The sequence below is a fragment of the Carcharodon carcharias genome, chromosome 7 (genome assembly GCF_017639515.1).
Source record: "Carcharodon carcharias isolate sCarCar2 chromosome 7, sCarCar2.pri, whole genome shotgun sequence".
NCBI classification, from domain to species: domain Eukaryota; kingdom Metazoa; phylum Chordata; class Chondrichthyes; order Lamniformes; family Lamnidae; genus Carcharodon; species Carcharodon carcharias.
The window spans coordinates 127723135-127749389 of record NC_054473.1 but is presented as its reverse complement, the minus strand read 5'-3'; the positions used below and the strand labels follow the sequence as shown (position 1 = coordinate 127749389).

The window sequence follows — 26255 nt, the reverse complement described above, 5'->3', positions numbered from 1 at the left end:
GGTATTATCCTTTGTGCTCTGGTCAAAATTTAGCCCTCAGTCAAGATTATCTGGTCATTATCACAGTGCTCATTGTGGGAGTTTGCTGTGCACAAATTGGCTGCTGCATTTCCTACATTACAACAGTGACTACGCTTCAAAGTACGTCATTAACTTTAAGGCACTTTTGAAGGTCCTGTGGTCATGAAAGGTGCTGTAATGCAAGTCTTTTTTTTCCTTTTACTAAATTAACAATAAGGAATAGGTGATATGATCATACAATAGATTCTTGCTCTTAATTTCTAAAAAAAATTTAACTTTTAAAATTTTATTATGTGATTAACTGTATCACAGATATTTGCTGCAGTACATTATTTCCCTGTTGAAAAGAGAGTTTTGGGTTACGCTGCTTACCATGGAGCCCCTCTCTATGACATATTGGATACCCAACTATTCTCAAATTGAATAGACACTTGAACTCTGAAAATTACTCTACTGATACACTTGAGACACAGAAGAAAGTGGGGGAACAAAATGACATGTTTTGGATTTGATTTGCATTTTAAAAAACTTGGACTCAGCTGGTCTGCATCTTACCACAGTGACTTCTGAGGCAAAAATTTTACACATTTATATGGTAATATGGGAATATGGTAAGAGTTGAAAAAATATTAAATAGCATAGGGACAGAGCAAGGACATAGAATTAGAGTAGATACTTTTAGTTGAAGAGCTAGCACTAGCAAGGTGTGATTGGCTGCAGGGCTTCCTTCTACATTTGTAATTTCTATTTTTTATGAAAAGGATTGCACCATCACATTTCTGCTAGAGAAACTAATTCAGCTAAGGACATGAAAAGAATATCATTGGGGATCAATTTTTTAACATGGAAGTGAGCCCATTTTTGTATCCATAGAATACGTTACTATAATTGACTCCTTTCTATTATGATTACAATGGGGAAGAATGTGATTGACTTGTATATTTTTACACAGTAGAATGTGATTCATTATCATTTCATCTTAATGTTGTTAATATAAACCTAGAGCCATTCATGTTTTCCTTAGTTGATGCTTCCTTTGCGCATCTCAATTTCACTTTGTAATTTCCAATGGCAAATTGCTCCAAGCTTTGGAGGTGGCTTGTACTGGCGGCTGCTTTATCACTGTTAAGCTGCTCAGCCTTCAAGAAAGATAGTTAATCAAAAGACAAAGATTATGATATTGCCAAGTTATGGCATTTGAGTTTTAATCGAACCAGCAAAGTCCAAGGTGATCAGAGCAATATTTCTTGAGATGAGAAATATAAACCTGGAAATGCTAAAAAAGAGACAGCAGGTGATTCAGCATCTGAAATAGAAATGTTTCAGAACAAATTGTACTCAACCATACTCAAAATTGTATGGTCAGCAAAGGGAAGTTAGTTTACAGGACTGACCCAAACAGAGTACAGGTAGTGGACAAGGGTTGGAATATATAGTTTTGCAGAATAGCCACCAATCTGCGGTCAACATTGTGATCCTGCTATCAATAACCTGCTGATTATAAAATTATAATTTAGTTACCAGAATAGTAGCATTCCTACAGCTTTTGCAGAGTCATTATTTTCAGTGCTGGCTAACTGAGTAGATTGCAGTTCTTGGCTGATTGTATCCCCTTCTATGCAGCCCATTAGTGAGTGATGGATGCATTCAGTTGGACCACAATTGCATCAGTTGTTCCAAATAATCTGCATGTGAGTGGAAGCAACTGAATTAGCGGCTGTAATAAAATGAAATTTAAAAATATTTTCTTACTCCATAAACAGAAATGTTGCCATGTATTCTGGAAAAGTTGATGAGTTATTTTCGATGTAAAAATATTTACTTCTTGAGTTGTGCTACATTTCCTAAAATAAGCTTGATCAAAAGTATCATCTTTTTAAAAAAAAGTTAAAAAGGAATATGAATTAGCATTAACATTATTTTTCCCCTCTTTCTTCAGAGCACATAGTGTTGAAAGTCAAGTTTATTGTACTTGCGTAATTTCTTGCACTGTTTTATTTCATTTCATAGGATGTATTTTATTGTTTGTCGCTATATAATAATTTTTCCACAAAAAGATGGGAAATGTTGACCAGGACAAAAAGATTTCCATGTACTCAAAAACATAACAAAGTTTGGAGACGACAAATGATATTTTTTGTTATTGCCCAGAAGGTGAAAATAAAGATGAAATTCTTGGTTACACAGGCTTTTAAAGTAGGCTTTTAAATTGCCTACTTCTCTCTCTTCCTTACTAAAACCACTGATAATAGATTGTTTTGGTCTTAGTGCAAGTCTTTGTCTTTATAATTGCATGAATAGTTCGCTGTAAAATTGAGAAATAAGCAGAGCAAGGACAAAGGAGGATGAATTAATGGGCAAATTCAAATCCTGGTCCAGAAAGAAAAGTAAAAAGAGGGAAAGAAAGATTGGATTAAGAGAGGGAGAAAAAGAGACAAAGAAAAAGTATTTTTTTTAAATCGTAATTTAAAAATAACGTCCAACAACATTGAGACTTCACACTTTTACCTTTATGAAACTTACCGAGGCTATAGACGAGATGCTGTTTTCCCCATGCTAACCATGGAGTAATCAACTTGTGGTGATTTGCACTCATGGGGTACCTCTTCCTCATTGCAAGTTGCTAGCTGATTAGCACATTTACGATGGCACGTTTATTCACATCGTTACTTTTTCAGAACGTTTGAGCCCATTATCTTTCTCACACATGCTGATTTTCTGAATATATTGGGTAACTTACGGTTTGGAGTTTGCAGTGATTAAATTGCAATAATGGTGTTTATACAGAGATGGAGTAAACAGTCCATATTGTAACACAGAAATGAATAATTGTTAAGTGAATAAAAGAGTATTGCATTTGAGCTTTTTGCCTTTTTAGATGAAGTGGAGTTTCTCTCACTGCAAGGAACCTACAGTGACAAAATTGTCTCTCTTGGGCATGCTTTTTTGAGCTTCAAGAAACTGAAGTCTCTGGATTTGTCGAGAAATTCCATTGTCAGCCTGGAGGTGAGTATCCTATTCACTCTTAGTAAGTAGGGACTTCCATTTCATATTTTGATATGTGGATTATTCATAAGTTATATTCTTAAAAGATCTTCATAATTATGAATGGAGCTCAGTAGCAAACGTTATGCAGAATTTGAATAGTTTGAGGGCAGATCGATATTCTATTTAGCTTAGCAGCATCATGTTAGTGTCCAAGATACAGGCAAAACGATATTAAGGGATAATTAATTCCACTGAAGTATCTCAACTTTTAATATAGAGATAAAAAAGAAGCCCTACCGCCAACTTCATAGGGAAGCTAAGGATTGACAATAAATTGGGCCTTGGCAGCGTCGCCCACATCCCAAGAATTAATTAAAAATTTATTCTCTTAGTGGAATTTCTGATGGTTTGTGTTGTCGTGATCTATGTTTGGAAGTTGTTATTTGGAGATAGCTTGAGAAAACAAACCTTTGAATAGAAATTCCTGATTTGACAGATTTGTGGATATTCCAGAATTAATGAACATGTTTTATCATGGCATCTGCATGGATGCTAAAAAGCAATAGTGATAGTAGAAAGCCTTGTCTCAGCACCACGCCCAATTATGCCAGGTTTGGTTTCACCAAATACCACCCTGATTGCAGTACACCATGTGCAGCGCTACAATCATTCTTTTATCTCTCCATTCAAGTCTGATAATCTCTAGAACTTTCAACATCTTTTGCCAGTTCAGCTGGTCAAAAGCTTTTTCATAATTCACAAAACAGTTGTACACTTCTTGCTGGTATTCAGTGCTTCTTTTGCTACACATTCTCATCACTGCTATAGCCTCTCTAGTTCCAAAACACCTTCCTAAAACTGAATTGATCACATCTGATGTAATGGTTTGCTTTGGCTTCTAAACTCTTTGCTAGGATCTTTGATGTTACTTTTGATGCATGTGTATACAAAGTTGTGTTGGAATGCTCTTCACGGGTTGTGGGATTTGCTGCCTTCTCCAATGGACCATTGTGCTCATCAGAAAGCCTTCCAACCATTCTCCCTTTATATACGTCACCTTACACAAGTTGTTGCCTTATCTCTAAGCCTTTTTATCAGTTCTTCAAGGACTTCATTACATCCTCTTTTTACTGGCTTTAGTTCTTTTATAGCTCTAAATATTTCACACACTAGAAGATCAGGTTGTTTTCTTCTTTCTCTGGTCCTAGCTCTGTTGACATGCCATCTTTGTCATACAGGTCTTTGATGTGCTCTTTCCATCTATTTACTTCTTCAGGCTCTATAAGCAGTGTAGAATATCTACTATCAATTCCTCTTTAGGCTTGCTTACCACTCCATCCTCCAGCTAATTTCTTGATTTTCATCACAGCACTACTGACCCCACCATCTTTCTTGATTAGTCAGTCTGTCTTCTTAGCTCACTGTTTACTTTTCCGCACATTCATTTATCTTCATTTCTGTTTCTGTTCTTCCACTTTCTTCTCTCGCCCATCTTTGCTCTTTAACATCCATGCAGAAGCCATGATTTTAAAACAAAATCATTAGATGAAATACAGGAAAGCTGTCAAAGTAGGAGGTAAATTGGTAAAGGTAAAGAAATTTGCAGGCAACCAGGCCCTAGTGGTTAGCACAGCAGAAGATCTACAGATAGTGATGGATAGAATGAATGAAGTGGTGAAAGCTTACAGAATGTAAATGAATGTGAAAAAGATGAAAGTTATGAAGATTGGAAGATATAATGGTGGAAAAGCCAAGGTCAAAATAAATAGTCAACAGCTGGAACAGGTATCATAACTTAAGTAGCTGGGAAGCATTTTGTCAGAAGATGACTGCCATAAAGAAGTCAGGGTTAGAATAGCAATGGCAAAGAATGTGTTCTCCAAACATAAAAAAATTGCTCAGTGTAAGCATAAGTAGAGATCTTAAAATACTATCAAGACTGTGATTTGGAATATCCTGAAGTATGGGGCTGAAACATGGACCTTCAGAAAAGACTAGAAAGTTGTGAAACATGGGGCTGAATCTTCCAGTTGGCATGTGGGGTCAGGCCCGACACACTGACGCGTAAAATGACGTGCGATGACGTTGGGAGTGCGTCCCGACATCATTTCGATATTTCATTTGGTGGGCATGCACCGGAGGCAGCTGCACGACTGCTGAACTGTCAACTGCCTATTAAGGCCATTTAAAAGTAATAAAACTAGTTTAGAACACTGCCCGTCCAACCTTAAGATTGGCAGGCAGGCAAAGAGCTGAAGCGGCCTTCTTGTTTTTCAGGAAATCTCATCCATGGGCGGGATGAGGTTTCCTGAAGGTTTTATAAAATAAATAAATTTTACTTACTTCACAAACATGTCCCAGCTCATATGACACTGTCACACAAGGGGACATGTTTATATAAATTTTCACTTTATTTATTAAAAAGTTTTCACAACCGTTCAATTTTCCCAAGGCAGCTCTGTGCCTTAGTGAGATTGCTGCGCTCTTTTGCGTGCATGTGCGAAACAACGCAGGCCCCAACACTCCCTCCTCCCCCTGCCCGCACAGGTAGCACTGAGCGGTACCGGCTGTGCATTATGCTGGGTGGGCCTTAATTGGCCCGCCCGCATAAAATGGTGACACACAGTTGATTGAAGGTGGCGATCGGCTCCACGCCTGCCCAGCCTGCCCACCATAGGAAAAATTCTCCCATGGTGGTCTAAGAAGGGAAGAGAAAAGTCAGAGAAGGACCATGTAAAGGCAAGGGAAGATTGGAAATTGGAAGCATAATTGATAACATTTTCCATTTGGACTGAGAACAGGAAACGATACTGATACAGTCATCAATGTACTGGAAAATGAGGCAAGGTAATGGACCTGAGTAGACATGGAACAACGAATGTTGCACTTCATTCAAAAAGACCAGGGACAGCTAGGACTCATGCAGGTACCGATGGCAATGGGAGAAAAAATAGAGTGGAGATAGAAATAAATCAGTTCTATTGGGCAAAGGCAGGCGGAAATGATGGGTCTGCCAGGGTAGCTCTGTTTGTAGAACTTGGGAAGGAGCTTGAAGCGAGCTTTGTGGGGTTGATGGGGAGCATCGTGAGGTTGGAGGCTTTTTTTTCTATATATTCATTCATGGGATGTGGTGTCATTGACTAGGCCAGCATTTATTGCCCACTCCTAATTGCCCTTGAAAAGGTGGTGGTGAGCTGTCTTCTTGACCCGCTGCAGACAATGTGGTGTAGGTACATCCACAGTGCTGTTGGGAGGGAATTCCAGGATTTTGACCCAGCGACACTGAAGGAACAGTGATATATTTCCAAGTCAGGATGATATGTAGCTTGTAGGGGAACTTGCATGTAGTGGTGTTCTCATGCACCTGCTGCCCTTGTCCTTCTGGATTTTATAGGTCGTGGGTTTGGAAGGTGCTTTATGAGGGGTCTTGGTGAGTTGCTGCAGTGCATCTTGTAGATGGTACACACTGTTGCCACTGTGCGTTGGTGGTGGAGGGAATTAATGTTTGTGGATGGGATGTCAGTCAAGCTGGCTGCTTGCACTCATCCAGGCAAGTGGAGAATATTCCATCACACTCCTGATTTGTACCAGGTAGATGGTGGACAGGCTTTGGGGAGTCAGGAAGTGAGTTACTCACTGCAGGATTCCTAGTCTCTGACCTGCTGTTATAGCCACAGTATTTAAGTTCAGTTTCTGGCCAATGGAATCCCCCAATATGTTGATAATGGAGGACTCAGTGATGTTAATGCCATTGAATGTCAGGGGTGATGGTTAGATTCTCTCTCGTTGGAGATGGCCATCATTACCTGCCACTTGTGTGGTGCGAATGTTCCTTGACACTTGTCAGGCGAAACCTGGATATTGTCCAGGTCTTGCTGCATTTGGACATGGACTGTTTCATGCTGCAGAAAGAAGATGTGCAGAGGAGATGATGTCAGCATTGGAAATGCTGTCTTGATATTCCATGCATCCACGGAGAGGTAAAATGAAGTGTCAGATGTTAACATTCTGCCTCTATAAAGTAGAGATTGGTAGGCCAAACAATAACAGCATCACCCTTGTCAGCAATGTTATGGTTGGATCTGAGAAAACAGTACTCCAAGTTCAGAGTGAGTAACAGGAGCAGAGAATTTGAGGCAGCTGATGTCACAATGGCAGTTCTCAATGAAAACATCAAGAGAAGTTAAGAGGGCAGAAGGAGGGGTCCAGTTGGAACAGAAGTTCTGAAGATGGGAGAAAGGATCTTCTGTCCAGAGGGAAGACTCCCAGCCAAGGAACTGGATGTGGAGGCAAAGACAATGGGAAAAGGACTCAGTCATGTCGAGCTCAAAATGAATTGAAGTGGGATGTAAGAGGTTGAACTTGACACCTTTTCTGAGGACTGATTTTTCTGGATCGGGGGGATAGTGAAAACATTCCCTCTGACCTGCTTTTATTTCACTTTTTCAGCATCCACAGTATATTACTTTCGTTCAGAGACATTAAGCAGTTTCTAACAAGGGGGGGCCAACAAATATTCACACCCATTGTGGTCAGGAACATTCCATTCATGTGAGCACAGCATGGGGTATGTGACAAAGGTGAGTGAGTAATTGATTTGTTGAAATTCCCAGAAGAGGAGAGTGTATAATTTCTCAGTTTCCCCAGCTACCGAATTAACAGAAAAGGAAAGAAGAACCAAGCTCAAGGACTTGGAAATAGAAGCTGTCATAACCTTTTCTGTTGTAGTCAATCTCACATGTTGCCAAGGGTGTACTGATTTTCGTTTGAGGGAAAACTTGTAGAATAATAGTGTTAGGGTATAAGGCATCCGTTATTTTATGAATGACTACTTTGTCTTATGTATTTATTTTTGATTTTGTAGGGTTTGGAAGGTTTGCATTCGTTGGAAAAATTAAACTTGTATTATAATAATGTGCCATCTTCAAAGGAGATTTCCAGCTTGCATCATTTAATCAACTTGAAAGAACTTGACTTGCGTCTGAATCCAGTTACCAGGAACGAGGAGAACTACAGACTGTATGTAATACACCTACTACCAAATTTGAAGAAGTTGGGTAAGCACATTATTCAACATCAGATTGATTAATGAATAGAACAAAAGAGACTGAAACTTCTGAAATACTGCCATCCCTAATAACATTACAGTTAAACTACGGTTTTGGATATACCTGTGAGGAATTATGCGCAGCGGACTAGATCTGAATCTAACCTAGTTGAATTTTTTGAAGTTCCAAATCTGTTACAAAGGGAGTGCCCACAGATGTTATTTATACAGATGTGCAAAATGCATTCAATAAGATTCCACAAAGAAGACCTAGCAAAAATGACAGTGCTTTGAATTTTCAGCAGCCTATTGACAGAGGTAGGGAATTAGTTAGGAGAGGAGATGGAGTGGGGATAATGGATATGTGCTCCAACTTTGTGTGATGTGACTAATTGTGTCCCCCAGTGATCGAGACTCAGGCCTCAGTGTTTCGGTATATTTATCAGTGATTGAAATGAAGGATTAAAGAGCTGTATATCCAGATTTACTGATGACACTGCATTAGATCGCACAGTGAGTAGTGTAGATGAGAGCAGAAAATACAAAGAGGTATTGCTAGATTAAGTGAATGTGAAAAATTGTCACTGATGGAATTCAATGTGGGGTAGTGTCAGGTCATCCAGTTTGGACTTAAGAACAGAATATTTTCATAAACATGTGGAGAATTTTTCACCCCGGGGCGGGCGTGTGCCCAACCCGAACGGGAATAGAATAGTGTGCAATGTCGTCAGGTGAGCGTCCCGACGTCATCGCGCACTTGTGTGAAGTTTCGCTCGGCGAGCATGCGTGGGTGCTGGAACGGCACCCACCATTAATTAAGCGGCAACTTAAAGCCTTTAACAGTCCAATTGACTGTGATTTTTACTTGCTCTTGTGATTTTCTGCTCGTTGCATGGGCAAAACGGGCAGGCAGTCAGCTGACATTTTCACAAACCTCATCCGAGGGCAGGATAAAAAGGGTCAGCTTCAATGCCAGTGTGAGTAGTGAGGAGTTTTGGAGATAGTTTGCAGCTGGTTGCTTAGTGGTACTTGTCAGCTTCATCTCTATTCGGGGCTTCATTCTTAGCGTTTCCAGGCTGTCTGCCAGGCCCCCAGAGGATTCAGACAGTGTGGACCCTTCCAGGTATCAGACAGCCTTCCCTTACCCTGGTAATGGGATTGTGGTCTCTGCTGGAGGCACCTCCTCCTCCTCTGAGGAAGAGAGGGGCAGAAGGGAGAGGAGGCCAGGTGTCCCAATGCAGCTTCCTGTGGGAGGAGAGTCGCAGGCCCAAGGGGTGCAGGGCCAGCAGGTAGTCCAAGGTGGAAGGGGCCACAGAAGATGCCACTATCCTGCAGCCAGGGTTTACAGGCGGCGATGTGGCTACCTCATTATGCCTGAGTTGCAATACCGATGGAGGCTTCACCTCTCAAGGGAGAGCGTGACTTCCGTTTGCCAGATGACTGGGTGTGAGATAAGCTCCGACTGAGTAGGTGGAAACCCCATGCCAGTGGCTCTGAAGGTCACAGTGGCCCTCAACTTCTATGTCTCTGGCTATTTCCAGGGCTCAGTAGGAGATCTGCGTGGAGTCTTCCAATCAGCTGTCCACAATTATGTCATGCTGGTGACAGAAGCTCTGTTCAGTTGGGTACTGACCTTCATTCTTTACCGTATGGATGAGGCCAGCCAGGCTGAGCGAGTCAGAGTCTTTGCAGTGATTGCTGTGTTCCCCCGCGTCGAGAATGCCATTGACTGCACACGTGACCATCAAGGCGCCAGCAGATCGGGGTGCCTTTGTCAGCAGGAACGGATTCCACTCCATGAACGTGCAGATAATGTGTGACCACAGGATGCAGATTCTGTAAGTCTATGCAAGATACCCTGGCAGCTTCCATGACGCTTACATCCTCAGACACTCCCAGGTGCCGAGGCTCTTCAGTACTCCAGCCCGACTGGATGGATGGCTGCTGGGTGATGAGGGCTATCCATTGAAGAGGTGGCTCATGACGTCTCTCCACCACACAAGAACAGAGGCACAGAAGCATTACAATACAAGTCATGCCTCTACAAGGGTGGTGGTAGAGAGGACCATAGGTCTTCTCAAGATGCACTTCTGATGCCTGGACCGTTCAGGGGGTGCACTACAATACCACCCAGAGTGGGTGTCACTTATCGTGGTTGCATGCTGCGCTGTCCACAATCTGGCACTGGCAAAGGAGGACCCACTGGAGGAAGAGGATCTTGAGGTAGCTGCACAGGTGATGAGTCCGAAGATGAACATGGTGAGGAGAGCACTGAGGGCGAGGAGCCAGGCCCCGGTAACCTCCAGGGAGGCCGGGACATCAGGGACAACTTGACACAATGCTCCTTCAGCTAGGTTACCAAAGATCAGCTTCAGATGCATGCCAGGGCTGTTGCCTCCGTCCTGGATTCCTGAGAGGACCCTTTCATTTGAACACAAAGATCACAAAGTTCCGAGTCACCTATGTCCAGCATTACATACTGGCGTTCACCCGCACCAACGAAATAAAAAGGTGAAGCATCCTCAAGCCATGTCAATTTATGTCATTCTGACAATTCAGTAATCTTAACAGAAATGTTTCTGGTATTCAACATCAGTATATATAAAAGTAAACATAAAATCACCCATGACCTGTCCCTTTTGGCCTCATGGTGCCTTTAACTTACCTAGACGTAGCACTTGCAAATGTATTTCCCCCCTCGCTGCCACTGGCATTAATGACAGCCTGCTGACTCAGCTGTCTTGTTGGTTTTGATCACCTTGGCGGTCGTCCTCTGGCCAGTGGACCGTGTGCTGGCCCCGCCTGGGAAGGAGCGGCTGGTGCCATAGCCAGCATTTCCTCAGTCACCACAGCCTCATCATATGCCACGGTCACTGGAGGAGGGGTGGAGGAGCTGCTGCCATCATCCAGAGCGCCCTGAGAAGAGCCCACAGTTGACAGGCAGCTCGTGCGCGAATGTGAGATTGCTGTGGACCTCCCTGCACACTGTTGATGGGCAGGCACCTAGCTGGGATACTGGTTGCCTCATCCATCTTCCACAAAGACACTGACCACCTGAGGTCTGTGCCTGTGCGAGGGCTTGCAGGTCCAAGTGCAACCCAGCGAACCCCTTGTTCTGTCCCTGGAGCTGCCTTTCCATGAGAATTGCCACACTCGCAATGGAGGAGGCTGTGCGCTCGGCCATGACGGTCGATGCAGTGTTCATGCTCCACATGAACTCCTCCATCATGGAGACCATGGCACGCAGACCCTCGTGGATCTCCGCCAGATCCCCCCTCACATCTCCAGCATCTGCCACCTAATGGATGACTCCAGAGTTCACCATCAGCCTTTGACTAAGCGTCGTCCTGGTCCCCAGCAGTCCTCTGACTGCCATCACCCTGGGCACTCGCTGTCTCCGCCTGCACCTCAAGTGATTGTGAAGTGCCCTCACCACTAGCCGTTTTAATGCCCACTTAGGTGCTGGTATCTGCACTGGTGCCTGCCTCAGAGTGTGTGTGAGATGCAGGTGCACATGACGCCCGGTGGTCTTCTGGTATCAGGAGTGGCCCTTTGGGGTCCGGAGATCAAATGCCTGCTGGTGAACCTAATAGGGAGAAGAAGGACATGTCATTAATTAAAATCATCACACTGTCACTGTGCATGCCAGGCACCCTGGTGAGACAACGGAGATCTGCATCATGGTGCTCTCATCTTCCAATGATCAATGGGGACTCCAAGTTCGAGGCTCACATCAGACTACACTAGAATGGTTGCATAAGCCGAAATTCTCACCTCTCGGCACTGCAATCCTACCTTCATCTGGCACCCCTGCCTCTCCACGCCTGGCTGCATGTGGGGCGTGCCAGCTCTCAAGCTCCAGGGCATCTCGCTCATACCTCAAAAGTATTAGGAGGCTAATGGGGCCTCCGTCAGTCCGCGATCTTTCTATATTGTTGTGGGCAGTCTTCTCCTAAAACAACAGCGGGGCATTGATTAGTCCACTCTGTACATGCAGTGCCATTGCAGCCTGCTCAACCCCAGCTGAGGAACATCTGGCAGGGCACTTCCAAGTCGTAGCCCTCAAGCCGCAAGGCACTAGGTCCAAGCAACTGTTTTGGTCAGTAGTGAGGGACAGGAGGATGTGACTGTCAGTGAGGCAGGTAAAGGGATCAAGCAGACATCAGTGGATGAGCCTCCACTAATGGAGTCCGCAATTGTCAAACCAGGTTAAAGGGGCTCACAACCTGTGTGGATGAAAGCGAGGTCTGCAAGGTGGATGAGTAGGCTGGCTATGGCACCATGGTACAGGAAGCCGTTCAAGCGGGGGCAACAAACAGGAATGTAGTGGTAGTAGGGGACAGTATTGTGAGGGGGATTGACACTCTTCTTTGCAGCAAAGATTGAGAGTCCAGAAGGCTGTGTTGTTGGCCCAGTGCCAGGGTTCGGAACATTTGCTCAGGAATAGAGCTTTAAACTAAACAAGGGGGTTGAGGGATCAAGCTTGGGTAGATGTGGCAAATCAAGGGGTAGATTCAAAGCAGGAGACCATAATAGCAGTATGGGAAATGAGGGTCATAGAATGGCAGGAAGGGATAGAGAGATAAAACCTAAGAATACATCAATAATCAAGACTAGATGTTACAAAGATAACAGAAAGACAAAACTAAAGGCTTTGTATCTGAAAGCATGTAGCATTCATAACAAAGTAAATGAATTGATAGCACACGTTGAAGTAAATAAATGTGATTTGATAGCCATTACAGAGATGTGGCTGCAGGATGACAAGGATTGGGTCCTGAATATTGAGGGGTATATGATATTTAAGAAGAATAGGAAGCTAGATAAAGGTGGAGTGGTAGCACTGTTGATCAAGGATGGTATTGGTGCAATAGTTAGAGATGACCTTGCTTCAGGAGATTCGGATGTAGGATCAGTTTGGGTGGAGATGAGGAACAGTAGGGGAAAGAAGTTGCTAGTGGGAAGTGGTCTACCAGCCCCCTAACAGTAACCACGATGTAGGACAAAGCATATGAGAAGAAATATTGCGTGCTTGTGATAAAGGGACAGCAATAATCATAGGTGATTTTAATCTGCATATAAACTGGAAAAATCAGATTGGCAATAGTAGCCTGGATGAGGAGTTCGTAGGATGCTTTTGAGAGAGTTTCTTAGAGCAGCACATTCTGGAACCAATCAGAGAGCAGGTTATATTAGACTTGGTATTGTGTAATGTGACAGGATTAATTAATCACCTCAGTGAATGCACACCTAGGTAGCAGCGACAATGATATGATTGAATTTTACATTCAGTTTGAAAGAGAGAAGCATGGGTCTAAGTCTAATGTTTTAAGCTTAAGTAAGGGAAACTATGTGGGCATGAAAGCTGAGCTAGCAGAAGTGAACTTGGATACTGGGCTAGAGGATAGATCAATAGAGAAGCAATAGTAGACATTCAAGGGGATTTTTCAGAATACTCAGAATGAGTATATTCCTACAATAAAGAAAAATTCTAAGGGAAGGATCTGTGATTAACTAGATATTTTAAGGAGAGCATCAAACTTAAGGAAAAAGCATATAACTCTGCAAAGATGAGTGGCAGGTCAGATGATTTGTCAGAATATAAAGAATGGTTAATCAGTAGTAAGAAATTAGAGTATGAGAGGAAGTTAGCTAGAAATGTAAAAATGGATAGTAAGAGCTCCTACAGGTATGTAAAAAGAAAAAGTAAATAAAGTAGTGTTAGTCCTTTAGAGAATGACAGTGGGGAGTTCCTAGTAGATAATAAGGAAATGGTCGATGAAACAAACAAATGTTTTGCTTCTGTCTTCACTATAGAGGATACAAAAAACATTCCAGTAATTGCTGTAAATCAGAACGTGGTGAAAACTTGGTGAAATTACAATCACTAGGGAAGCAGTACTGAGCAAACTGATGGAGCTGCGGGCTGACAAGTCTCCGGGTCCTGATGGACTTCATCCTAGCATCTTAAAAGAGGTGGCTAATGAGGTAGTAGATGCATTGGTGTTGATTTTCCAAAATTCACTTGTTTCTGGAAAGTAGCAAATATAAACCCTCTATTCAAGAAGGGAGGGGAGGCAGAAAACAGGAAATTATTGGCTTGATGCCTGTTATGGATAAGGTGTTAGAATCAATCATTAAGGAGGTTATAGCTGCGCACTTTGAGAAATTCGAGGTAATCAGAAAGAGTTTAATGATTTTGTGAAAAGGAAATCACGTTTAACCAATTTATTGGAGTTCTTTGATGGAGTAATATGCGCTGTGGATAAAGGGGAGCCTGTAGACCTGCTGTACTTGAATTTCTAGAAGGTATTTGATCAAGTGCCAAATCAAGGGTTATTGCGGAAAATTAAAGCTCATGGTGTAGAGGGTAACATATTACGATGGATGGAAGATTGGTTGGCCGGCAGAAAACAGAGCATGTGTTGAGTGGAGTCCCGCAGGCATCTGTGCTGGGGCCGCAATTTTTTATAATTTATATCAATGACTGAGATGAGGGAAGTGAAGTCATGGTGGCTAAATTTGCAGCTGACACAAAGGTAGTTAGGAAAGTATGTTGTTAAGAGGACATAAGGAGGTTGCAGACGGATATAGATAGGTTGAGTGAGTGGCCAAAATTTGGCAGATGGAATGTAATGTGGGAATAAAAAAGCAGATTGTTACTTAAGTAGAGAACAGCTGTGGAATTCCGAGGTGCAGAGGGAGCTGGGTGTTCCAGTGCATGAGTTACAAAAAGTTAGTATGATGGTGCAACAAATAATTAAGATGGCTAATGGAATGCTATCCTTTACTAAGAGAGGAATTGAATATAAGAGTGAGGATGTTATGCTTCAGTTTAACAGGGCATTGGTGAGACCACATCTTGAATATTGTGTGCAGTTTTGGTCTCCTGTCAGGAAAATATAATAATGTTAATGGAATTTATGGGAAACTAGTGGTTTGTATGTGTGCATGTGTGTGCATGCATGTGTTGTATTAAAAGATGAGGTAGGTTTGAAATGTTAAGTAGGTAAACGTGGGGTAAGTTTATAATGTAAGGTGTAAAAGCACAATCACATTTTTTTAAAAACCAGACTAGATTATTTTCAAAGGAGGGGTGAAATGTGTTATGTAGCCAGGTGAATTTCAGAAACAGTGGGCAGCATTTTCCCCCCGTGGGGGCTCGCTGTGCGGGTGGGCGGGGATTCCCTGAGCTGGGAGTGTGCTGAAAGAGCGCACAGATCTCCCTGAGTCAAAGTGCTGCCTCAGGGAGATCGGCTCAAGGTTCAAAATTTCATCTAAGGTAGAGAAAAATATTCCTGATGTCCCCTCATGTGACACTGTCACATGAGCTGGGACATGTCAATTGCATTTATTTAGAAATGTCATACAAGTTTTAATACCCCCGTGAAACCTCATCCCGCCTGTGGATGAGGTTTCATGTTTTTTCTGAAGGCCGCCTGAGCACTTCGCCTGCCTGCCAACTTTAAGGTTGGACGGACAGGTCCATTAATCAGTTTAATTACTTTTTTAATGGCCTTAATAGGCCTTTGACAGTTTGGCAGGTGCGCAGCCAATTCGGCTGCCTGCCAAACTGAAAATCTAAATGACACGGGGTGACGTCGGGACGCATGCGCTATGTCACCTCACGTCATTTTACATGTCGGCGAGTGAGCCCCGCCCCCCCCCCCCCCCCCCCCCCCCGCCACTCACCAACCGGAAGATGCAGCCCAGTGTCTTTTTTCCCCCAAAGATTACTGGTAAAATTGCTACTATGATTTTTTATGTCAGGGAGGTAAAGTCCAAAGACAAAGTGAAACAAAGGGAATTTGCATTCAAAAGGAAAATATGTATAAAGGAGCAAAGGTGGTGTGTTAAGGGTAGACATTCTAAGATCTAACAAGTTTGAAAACCCTTCAGTATCTAGGTCTCAAGCTGCTGTCCACAACGAACTGAAGTTAAGAAAATTCACTGAATTGAAATGTTCAGGGTATCATGTTTCTTGGCCTGGGTCTTTTAAAATCTGTGTTTTACTGTTGTCTTAATGGAGATGTAACTGGGAGTCAGGTTAATTAGGGGCTAAGTTATTATAATAGTAATTTGTTGACACATGCATGTGCTTAAAATCATTTCTCTTATTAATAAATGTTTAATCTAGTTTTGTAAAAACTTATAAGGCTCGATGGTCTTATTACTAGTGAATTCAAAGCCCGTGTCTTGAAACATACAAATTGCAAAAAGAATAGATGTGGCAGTTGTCTCAAGTTTCCCTCTGGGATTTAAACAACTCAGCATTTACCATCAGCTGTGCCATAACATCTCCTTATTTAAGGAAGGATGTAAATGTGTTGGAGGCGCTTCAAAGGAGGTTTACTAGATTGGTACCTGGAATGAGTGGGTTGTCTTCTGAGGAAAGGTTAGGCAGACTCGGCTTGTTTCCGCTGGAGTTTAGAAGAGTGAGGGTTGACTTGATTGAAGTATATAAGATCCTGAAAAGAATGTTTCCTCTGATGGGTGAGTCCAGAACTAGGAGGCATTGTTTTGAAATTAGGGGCTGACCTTTTAGGACAGAGATGAGGAGAAACTTTTTCTCTCAGGGCTGTGTGACTTTGGAATTCTCTGGCTCCGAAGGCAGTGGAGGTGAGATCATTGAATATTTTTAAGGCAGAGGTAGATAGTATGTTAGACAAAGGAATCAAAGATTATTGGGTTAGATGGGAATGTGGAATTCAAAACACAAACAGATCAGTCATGATCTTATTGAATGGTGGAGCAGGCTTGAGGAGCCGAATGGCCTACTTTACCTATTTCGTATGTTCAGAACCCCCAGGATGTTGATAGTGGGGGATTCAGCGATGGCGATGCCATTGAATGTCGAGGGGAGTGGGTTGAATTCTCTCCTATTGGAGATGGTCATTGCCTGGCATTTGTGAGGTGCAAATGTTACTTGCCACTTATCATTCCAAGTCTGAATGTTATCCATGGTCTTGCTGCATATGGGCATGGACTGCTTCAGTATCTGAGGAGTCACAAATGGTGCTGAACATTGTGCAATCCATCATCAGTAAATATCCGCATTTCTGACCTTATGATGGAGGGAAGGTCATTGATGAAGCAGCTGAAGATGCTTGGGCCTACCATACTACCCTGAGGAGCTCCTGCAGTGATACCCTGGACTGAGGGGATTGACCTCCAACAACCACAACCATCTTCCTTTGTGCTAGGTATGACTCCAACCAGTGGAGAGTTTTCCCCCGATTCCCATTGACTCCAGTGGGAGAGTTAACTAATGGCTTAACCAGTTTATGTATGTACAATGCTGGGTAAAGTTGCAGTACCGAGTTGGGGCCGGGGGTGGGTGGGTAATATATCGTAGAAATCTGTTAAGTACATCAATTATATTGTTACATCAGCTTTGAGTAGCTCACGATCTGCAGTGGCAAGAGTTGAGCCCTTTTTCAAATTCAAACACGGCCTTCTAGATTTTTTTCTTTTGGCTTGCTTCCACAATAAACATACCAATATAAATTAATCTCGCAGAGTAAATAGTTTTCTGTTATTTTCTGTTTATTGAGATTAATCCCCCACAGCTTGGCTAATAAATAATGTTGGTAGTTTTCTGTGTTTAGCTTACTATTTGCAGATATGTGATCACTGATGTTGCTTAGGCAGACATTCTGAATAACTACCAAAGCATTCTACATGGATTGGCTGAGAGATGGGCGATTTATGATGTAGTGCTTGCAAGCTGCCAAGTTATGCATAGCTTGTAATTTGACTTGTTATAGTAGCTGTTGCTATGGTTACTTTGTGAGTAATCAGTATGCACCACTAATTGTACCCCAGAGTTCTTAAATTTTGATGGACTCAGAATCAGCGGGGTTCCTTTCAGTTCCGGTTGGTTTTTTTGGACTGTATTTATTAATTAAAATATATCTAGATGTTATTTGTCATCAACAGATGACAGACCTGTGCGGGACAGTGAGCGAAAAGCTGCTCAAATTCAATTCAGTTCAAGGGAGCAAAAAGAGACATCAGACCTAGATATAGAAGAAGAGAGGTAGGGAGAAATTCTTCTCTGTAAATATATGTATGTACATTTATCCAGGAATATATCTGGATGGGTGAGCTATTATTGCTGTATTTTTACATTTTGCATAGGAAAGAAAGTTAATCTGAATGATCTGGGAATCAGTCACTATGATAGTAACCATTGATTTCAAGAGATACAGAGCATGCATTTAACTAGATTGTATTTTTCCAATGGTCATAATGTACCTGAATAATAATTGAATATTTTATCTATTATCCAAACAGCTGTGAAATATTCAGTCAGTGCAGCACATTGTAACTAATTATAATTCCACAAAGCAAAATGCTGCAATATAGTTAATATTGAATACATTTAAATATCTTTTTTAAATGAGGAGTAGAATATACAGATAGAAAAGTGTTCAGAACCAGAGAGCTCTTAATATGTGATATGTTTTGCAATTACTGAGAGGCTAATGAATTGCTTACGATTTACAGCCTTTGGCAAACAAATTTTAATGCAAAACCCATTGACTTTTTAACCACTTTTTGTCCCAATGCTTTCAAAAAAAATTTGTGTGAATGCACTTTACTTTAAGAACCCGCCAGATAAATGTTACTCTTTTCCAAATTTTTCTATGGAAAAATGATTTTAAAAATCCCAAAACATTGGCACCCAGCCAGATCCACTCTATGCAGAATAATTGTAACAGTTGAGGCACTGAAGTTCACCACTTTGATCACTGACCTGTGATGTTTGCTGAAAAGCACCCAGGCGTGAACAGCGAGTGAGGACTGCATTGGCCTCAATTGTCATGCAATCTGTGGTAGAATAAATCAGTGATCGCAATATCAATGTATGCTTTAGCAACAACTTCCATTTATACAGGGCCTTTAACATGATAATGTGTTCCAAAGAAAAAACATAGTGAAATGTATGCAAGGATTGCTACTGCTTGTAAGAGTACTGGAGGGGACTGGTGATATAATATTTGGGGGCCTGTGCTCCCAGCAAATACTGTATTGCCATCTCTATTGAAGGTGGTAGTCAATCATGTCTGGAGAGTGACACTCTCAAAACAACAGGAGTATTAAAGCAACAGCTGTAATAAATCATCTTTTAAGACTAAATTTTTATTTTATAAAATATTTAATTTTAAAATTGTTTTATAAAGAGAATGGGATTAATGGAAAATACAGTTTTATTCCAATTTGTAGCTTTATTTGTGAATTATTAAGTGGTCTTCACACAAGAAAAAGAGAGAGCTCAATGTTTTCAGGTCTAATCTTTCACCAAAGAAGCCCTGATGAAAAAGCTCTCATGAAATGTAAATCTTTTTCTTTCAGCTGCTGTGCATTTGCATCATTTTTTCTGCATTTATTTCAGATTTCCACCATTTACGTCTTTTTTAACATTTTCATTTATGAAGCTACCATTTGAGCCCACTGACATTTTAATGATTTTTAAATGCCTCCACAATGGATGGTTGAATGTTTGTTTATTATAGCTGGAACCAGAATGTGGCCAATTTCATTTTGTTTCTTTATGTCTGTCTCGTTGCTAATTTCAGGATCCATGTAAAGAAGAACTTTGCATATGACAAAGATGAGCAGAACTCTGTACGTTCATCAGTGAAATACAAGTGGGATGCTACATCAGATCTTAAAACTGGTAATAAGGTGTAGTCTTTTACACTAAGCCACAGTGCTGCATATCTGACCATCAAACATGACCATCTCAAGTCTATCCTTACAGTCCATTCAGTGTTTAGATTCATTTTCTGCATTTTTAGAGTAATACAGGATTGTTGTTACATGGAGTATAGTTACGTTGTTTTACTCATTATTTTAATCAGTTACAGTTGCTTCAGCATGATGTAACATATTTCTAACTATAAATTGTAATTTCATATTGAAAATTCTATTGTTCAGTTGTCCATCCTAGTCCATATTTGGGTGTGCTGGACAGTGTGTTGAATAGACAGTGCACCTCTGTACAATTGAAACCAAATGAAACAACATTATTACAATGGTAGGACAAACTATACCTAAGCCTTTCTTTTAGGCTGAACCCCTGTTGTGGCTGAGAGGACTGGTCTGTACTTCAGCCCCGTAACCCTGCAAGCCAGCTGTGTTGAAGTGATCCAAGAATAACTTTTGGGGGCGAAGTTGATTCACTGGGGTAGACAACTTTGCAGGTTGCTACCTGTGCCGCGCATGAGGCTTTCTTCGACAATGTCAATGATTAATGCTGCATGGGTAGCGACCCTTTGTGCTGCCTCCTTCAGTGAATCGATGTACATCTGCTAGAGGCACAGGAAAATATATTCAGCAAAGGAAATTTAAACAACTTGATGATACCAAGGTTCCTTAGGCCAATACAGGAATCACTGTGCGGTTGTGGTAGTGTCTGCTTTAGTTGCTTGGCAGGCTAATAATAAATAAACATGTTGCCAGAGGGATCAGAGGTAAGTACGTTATGATATTTTTGATGAGGCCTTTCGAATGTGCATCTGTGCATGTCATTGCAACATTTATTTGCCTTTTAGTCACTAAACCCTTTCACCTCTTGAATTGAGTGGTTTGCTAGGCCATTTCAGAGGGCAATTAGAGTCAACCACTGTGCTATGGGTCTGGAATCACTTGTAGGCCAGACCAGATAAGGATGGCAGATTTCCTTTCATAAAGGATGTTAGTGAACCAGATGGATCTTTACAACAATCAGTGAAAGTTGCCATGGTTGCCATCACTGAGACTAGCTTTAAATTCCAGATTTATTAATTGAATTCAAATTCCACCAGCAGTGGTTGGATTTGAACCTTGGCCTCTGGATTACTATTCCAGTGACATTGCCACTACACCACTGTCCCTCCTAATAATTATAATAATGAATACTCCATTATAAATTAAACAGGAATATTAAACTTCAAAGTCCAGATCAAAGTTAACATAAACATAGGGCAGAAATTTTTAGGCTGCGATGGGCATGGTTACAGAGGTGGGCCACATGAAAATCTGTTCTACCAGCTGTTGTGCCAATTCCCTGGCTCCACCCAAGCCTGGGCCATTTTCCCAGAGGCGGAATGGTTGGTGGGGGGTGGGGGTAATAGTGTGGCAGGGTGACCTGCCTGCAACTATTTCAAGTACAAACATGTGTCCATCTGTTCCTATTCAGATGAAGTTACATTGTTTTGCCATTGTGAGATTTGAACTCTTGATAGTTTGCCATTGTGAGATTTGAACTCTTGATCTTGGGGTTACAAACCCAGTACCATAACCACTTGGCTATTTAGGCCAAGCAAAGCCTACTGCACCTGGTATTCCCAGGCAGTCTCCCATCCAAGTACTAACCAGGGCTGAGTCTGCTTAGCTTCCGAGATCAGACGAGATCGGGCGTTTTCAGACTAGTATGGCCGTCGGCGTGACCTGCCTGCAAGGTGGAAGTGGGTGTGGGATAGCCAATTCAATTAGTTAAGGGCCTATTAAGGCCTATTTTCAGAGGCTGACTGCAATTTTCTAGTCTGCTTCTAGGTCTCAGAAAGCAACAGGGAATCGTAACGCACTCTCCCAGCAGGGTGGGTGATGGTGGTGGCAGCAGCATTGCAAGCAGGATTAGCATTACCCCTGCCTGGCTTCAGCTACAGCTGTTGGCCACCTTGTAGAAGGATTCACCAATGACAACAGTGGCCCAGCTGCTGATGCCATTCTTTAATTTGAATTTGTTGGTGAGAGAGTGCCTCCATCTTGGGGCACCCTCCCGCTCCCTTACTTGGAAAGGCAGGCTGCATCAGCTTCCTAGCTGGAGGGCTGCCTATTGACCCTCGAGCTTCAAGAACTCATTAGCCATCCTTGATTGCACTGTCAGTCCACCCTCTGGCCGTTAATTGGCCAACTCAGGGAAAATCACAGATGAGTGACTGTTTCCCACACAGTGCAGGCTTCTGACCCCTATTTGAGTCTGACTGTAGGGTCTTGAAGTCTGTGGGAAAGTCTGCCCTTGAGGAGTGGGGGGGTGGGGGGTGGGGGGTGGTGAGTTTTAACTACCCAGGACAAGTGGGGTCGTGAGGTGGTGGGTTAAAATTTCAAAAAACTGAAACTTGATCCTAACATGCCTAACATGCTCTTGAGAGGCAGGTCAGTAGGTTAAATGTTTTAATAAGATTGTGTGCCTCAAATTTTACTATTTTTACTTTTATTGCTTGCGGGGCTGATTTTCCAGCGCTCGGAAAACCCGGCAGCTGAAGGGAGGCAGGAATGGTGAGATTTCAGCAGGTAAGCGCTTTTCTTGCATTGCTTGTGGGCCAGGAGGAGAAAGAGTGCATTCTCTCTCACCCCTGAGCAAACCTGCTACAGTCTTCCTCCCAGTAATTAACCTGTCTGCCTCCCTGTGACCCAATGGCCTAATAATCACCCCTCTCAACTTCTCTCCAGCCTCGATTATCTCTTCCCCCTCATCATACGTGATTTCCCCAATTCCCCATCTCCACTATTGTCTTGTATCTGATGAGCCCAACATCGACTTTACCCCATCTTCCTGCTCCCCATCACTGCAATCTCTCCCTCTGGCTGTGGCCTTGTTCTGCAGGCCTTACAGCTCCATCCTGACTTGCTGCTGGCTGGGAAATAAAGACAAAAATTCAAGTTCATCAGCACCATCGCATTTCCAGGATCCTGGCAGGAAGTCGAAAAATCTATCCCAATTTGTGTATTAAATATCAGACATTACTAGGTTCTTTTTAAAATGCTGCACTATTACTTGGCAAAGAAGAACTAGTTCTGTTGCAAACCAGCATGTTTAAAAATTACTGTTAGATTTCTGTCAAAAATCATACACAATGTATTTCCGGACTGATAAATTTGAAAAAAAATTTCAGGTTGGTTATTCAACAGTTCATTCAGTAATTCATGGTACTTTGACTTAAGATATTTGATAGGAAGAGCTTTAAATTTACATCATACATTCCAAGTGGAGTGTTCCACAATCCATTCTCTGTCACTCAAATATACATTTATCTGCCAGTCATATGTTCTTAAAGAGGTTGTCTAGTGCAATAGCCTGAGTAATATTTAAAATTGCTTATACCACTGAAATTCTAATAATTTTAAAAAAATGTTTTTTCTAGAGTTGAAGGAACGATGGGCACCTCATGACTTCCAGCAGATGAGTGAGCGTCAAGAATCTTTGTGCAGTCGGCCTCCATTACCATCTCTTTATTCTACCAGGGACATGAAGGAGGTGAGAGAAAATGAAACATCGAGCAAGATGAGCATAGACACTATGGTAGGTTTATTTTTTAAATACCGACAAGAAAATATTATTTACAATAGTTCTTTAACTGTCCAATTTAAAGTAGTAATCTTTATAAACAAACAGTTAAATAAATGTATAATTATCACCATGAATTTCCAACTCTGGTATTCCATGTGTATTTTGTCACCTTTCAAAAGTTATTGAATTTTGTGATTTTTGTCAGTTTTTTCAGCTTGTAGTGTGTGTGTGTATGTGTGTGTGTGTGTATAACTCATTAAAAAAATCTGCCCCGTGTATGAAAGACAAGCCAAAAGAATAGAAGACCTAGTATAGAAATGCATCGAAACTTGTGATTATTTATCAGAATAGATGTGTACAGGGACTTGGATAATTCCATTCAATCTAGACCACAATAGATTTATTGTAGATCTATTAGATTTTTAGGTGAACATGAGTCAGTGGGTTAGCATGTTATTATTTCCATTTTGAGACTTCTGTTTGAAAGATTTCTCTTGGCCAGAACTTCCGAGGTGTGGCAATCATAGCAGGGGTGTGGTCAGAGGGTGGTGTCATTTGAGTGTTGGGGTGTCGGGAGGGTAGAGTGGGGTGGTTGGGGTATGGAATCCAGAGGGTAGTCGGGGAGGTCCTTGGGTAGTCAGGATGTTGGGAGAGTGGTTGGGGTGGGGTGGTAGTCGGTGGGTAGTCGGTGGTGGTTGGGGGGTTAGTTGGGGGGGTTCTCGGAGGGGTGGGGAGTTGGTTTTCAGGGGGTTCAGTGGTGAGTCTCCGTTTTGAGGGGTGGGGGCATGGGGGTCAGTATTATAGTTTCCAGGAGTTATTGGGTAAGAGCACGAAAGAGCGCAGAAATCACCCTGAGGCACGGAGCTGCCTCAGGGAGTTTAATTTCATTGTGAAAAGGTGAATAAAAGATTTCAAAAAATTATCTGGACATGTCCCCTCATGTGACAGTGTCACATGAGCTGGGACATGTCTATAAATTTTATTAAAACTTTTTATTAAAGTTTTAAAAACCTTCATGAAACCACATCCTGCCTGTCGATGAGGTTTCATGAAAAATGCGAAGGTCGCCTGGGCTCTTCACCTGCCTGTCAACCTTAAAGTTAGGTGGGCAGCCCTGTTAATTGTTTTAAGTGATATTTAAATGGCCTTAATAGACCTTTGACAGTTCAGCGGGCACGCAGCCGACTCCGGTGTGCGCCTGGTGAACTGGAGATCTTAATGACGCGTGGTGACGTCGGGACGCACACCCGACGTCACCATGCGTCATTTTACACGTCAGCGATCAGGGCCCACCCCCACACACTGACCAGAAGATCCAGGCCTTGAAGCCAGAATGCTAATGTTGCTGCAAAGTCTAATGGAACAGACTGCTGAGTTGTATGACTGTATGTGGAACATTCAGATTTGAATCTATTTCTAATTTGACATGGATTTAATGGAAAAAATAGTGACCAAATAGGGTTCTCAAATTGGAGGAATTCTTCATTAATTTAAGGCTCAGGGGACCATGACATTTCATAATACTTGGACTTGCTTAGTAAACACCAGTCATGGATTTCATCAGTGGGAATAGCATTCTTTTCCTATGGTGAGACCCAAAGCAGTCCTTGCAACCCTACCTTACCTACAACAGTCGTTATTAAATAATTAGGACCAGAGCAAACAGCTAATTTTTTATGTTTTTAAATTATATATTAAAAGATTAGATTCAACACGAAACAGTCCTGTTGATTTCCGTAGTAATGGGACTTTTGATTTGTTCTGCTCTCTTTATTTAAGTACATGGCAAGACACTTGATTTTGTAAAGTGTTAGTTATGGGTTACATGTAACAGTGGCAGTGTACCTGAGGAGTGCAAGTGATAATTTAACGTTTGTAGCATTTTTAATAACATGATTCAAATTACATTGAGAATAATTTCAGTTATGGTGTAGTAAATGCCAATGCTGAGTTGCTTAGTTGATTGATGTGTTCATTATTCCTTACTGGGATGGAGTACAAGTAATCTTAAGGCAACAAAGTAACAATCTCAAAAAAATTTACAAGTGGAAAAAGTAGTGAGGAAAGACTTCGAGGCCTATGAATGCTGAATCATTCCAATAGAGGATGGTATCTTATTTACTGTTCTCTCTCCAGCATTAGTTCTGCTAACTTCTGAAAGAGCAAAAAAAGGGAAAAAATGATTTTACATGTTCTTATGCTTTGCTTTTAGCTGACCTGAAATGCACATGAACAGTTTAGAACAATGTGCAGATTAAATTTGTTTATCTGTGTACACATAAAGATGGATCTGTAATGATAACACAATGTTGAAGAATGATCATTTAAACCTGCTATACCTGAACCAAAAAATCTATTTTTCATAGGAGATTGAACAATCAAGAAGTGGACAATATCACAGTTATCTCGATGAAGGTAAATACTTGGACTTTACTAAGCAAGTCCAAGTATTATGCTGAAATGTAGTGTTTGGATGTAAGCTTCATTATTTATTTACTGGTAATAAAAACTCTTAAAAGTGTAGGTTTGTATATTTGTTGACACCACATTTGTTTATTCAAGGCAAGAAGTGCACTTCACACCTTTGTGTCCGTGGGTTCAAATTCAAGAAGTGACAATCTGTGGAGAACCACTGCACCTCTCTGCTGTTTCATAGAGCAGTATATATACTTAAAAATACTAGCACATCTCCCATGGTGTTGCTTACAGGTAGTACAGGGCCCATGGTGTGCTTGGATTGTATGTAGCAGGCCCTAAACATTAGAAAGCACAATAGTACTTTGCTCACCACTGCAATATAGAAATATATCACATGACCCATACAGAACGATACAAGGATTCACAGATATGATATTTATAATTATTTTTAATTATTCTTTTTTTCTTAAGCAATTAATTTTGGTCCTCATGAGCCTCCAA

At 41.7% G+C, this 26255-nt stretch overlaps 1 protein-coding gene and 1 non-coding gene across 2 annotated transcripts in view; one reads left to right on the top strand and one right to left on the bottom strand.

Moving 5' to 3' along the window:
* Positions 1 to 26255, top strand: part of LOC121280248 (leucine-rich repeat-containing protein 36-like) — a 49482-nt gene that overhangs the window by 1727 nt on the left and 21500 nt on the right. Inside the window, exons 2-7 of the mRNA XM_041192051.1 lie at positions 2900 to 3027; positions 7874 to 8066; positions 17996 to 18095; positions 19639 to 19739; positions 23191 to 23348; positions 25703 to 25751. Of these exons, the coding sequence (XP_041047985.1) occupies positions 2900 to 3027; positions 7874 to 8066; positions 17996 to 18095; positions 19639 to 19739; positions 23191 to 23348; positions 25703 to 25751 (729 nt within the window). The remainder of the gene's footprint in view (positions 1 to 2899; positions 3028 to 7873; positions 8067 to 17995; positions 18096 to 19638; positions 19740 to 23190; positions 23349 to 25702; positions 25752 to 26255) is intronic.
* Positions 21370 to 21488, bottom strand: LOC121280599. The gene has a single exon (XR_005943652.1). It is a non-coding gene; the product is annotated as a 5S ribosomal RNA (ribosomal RNA).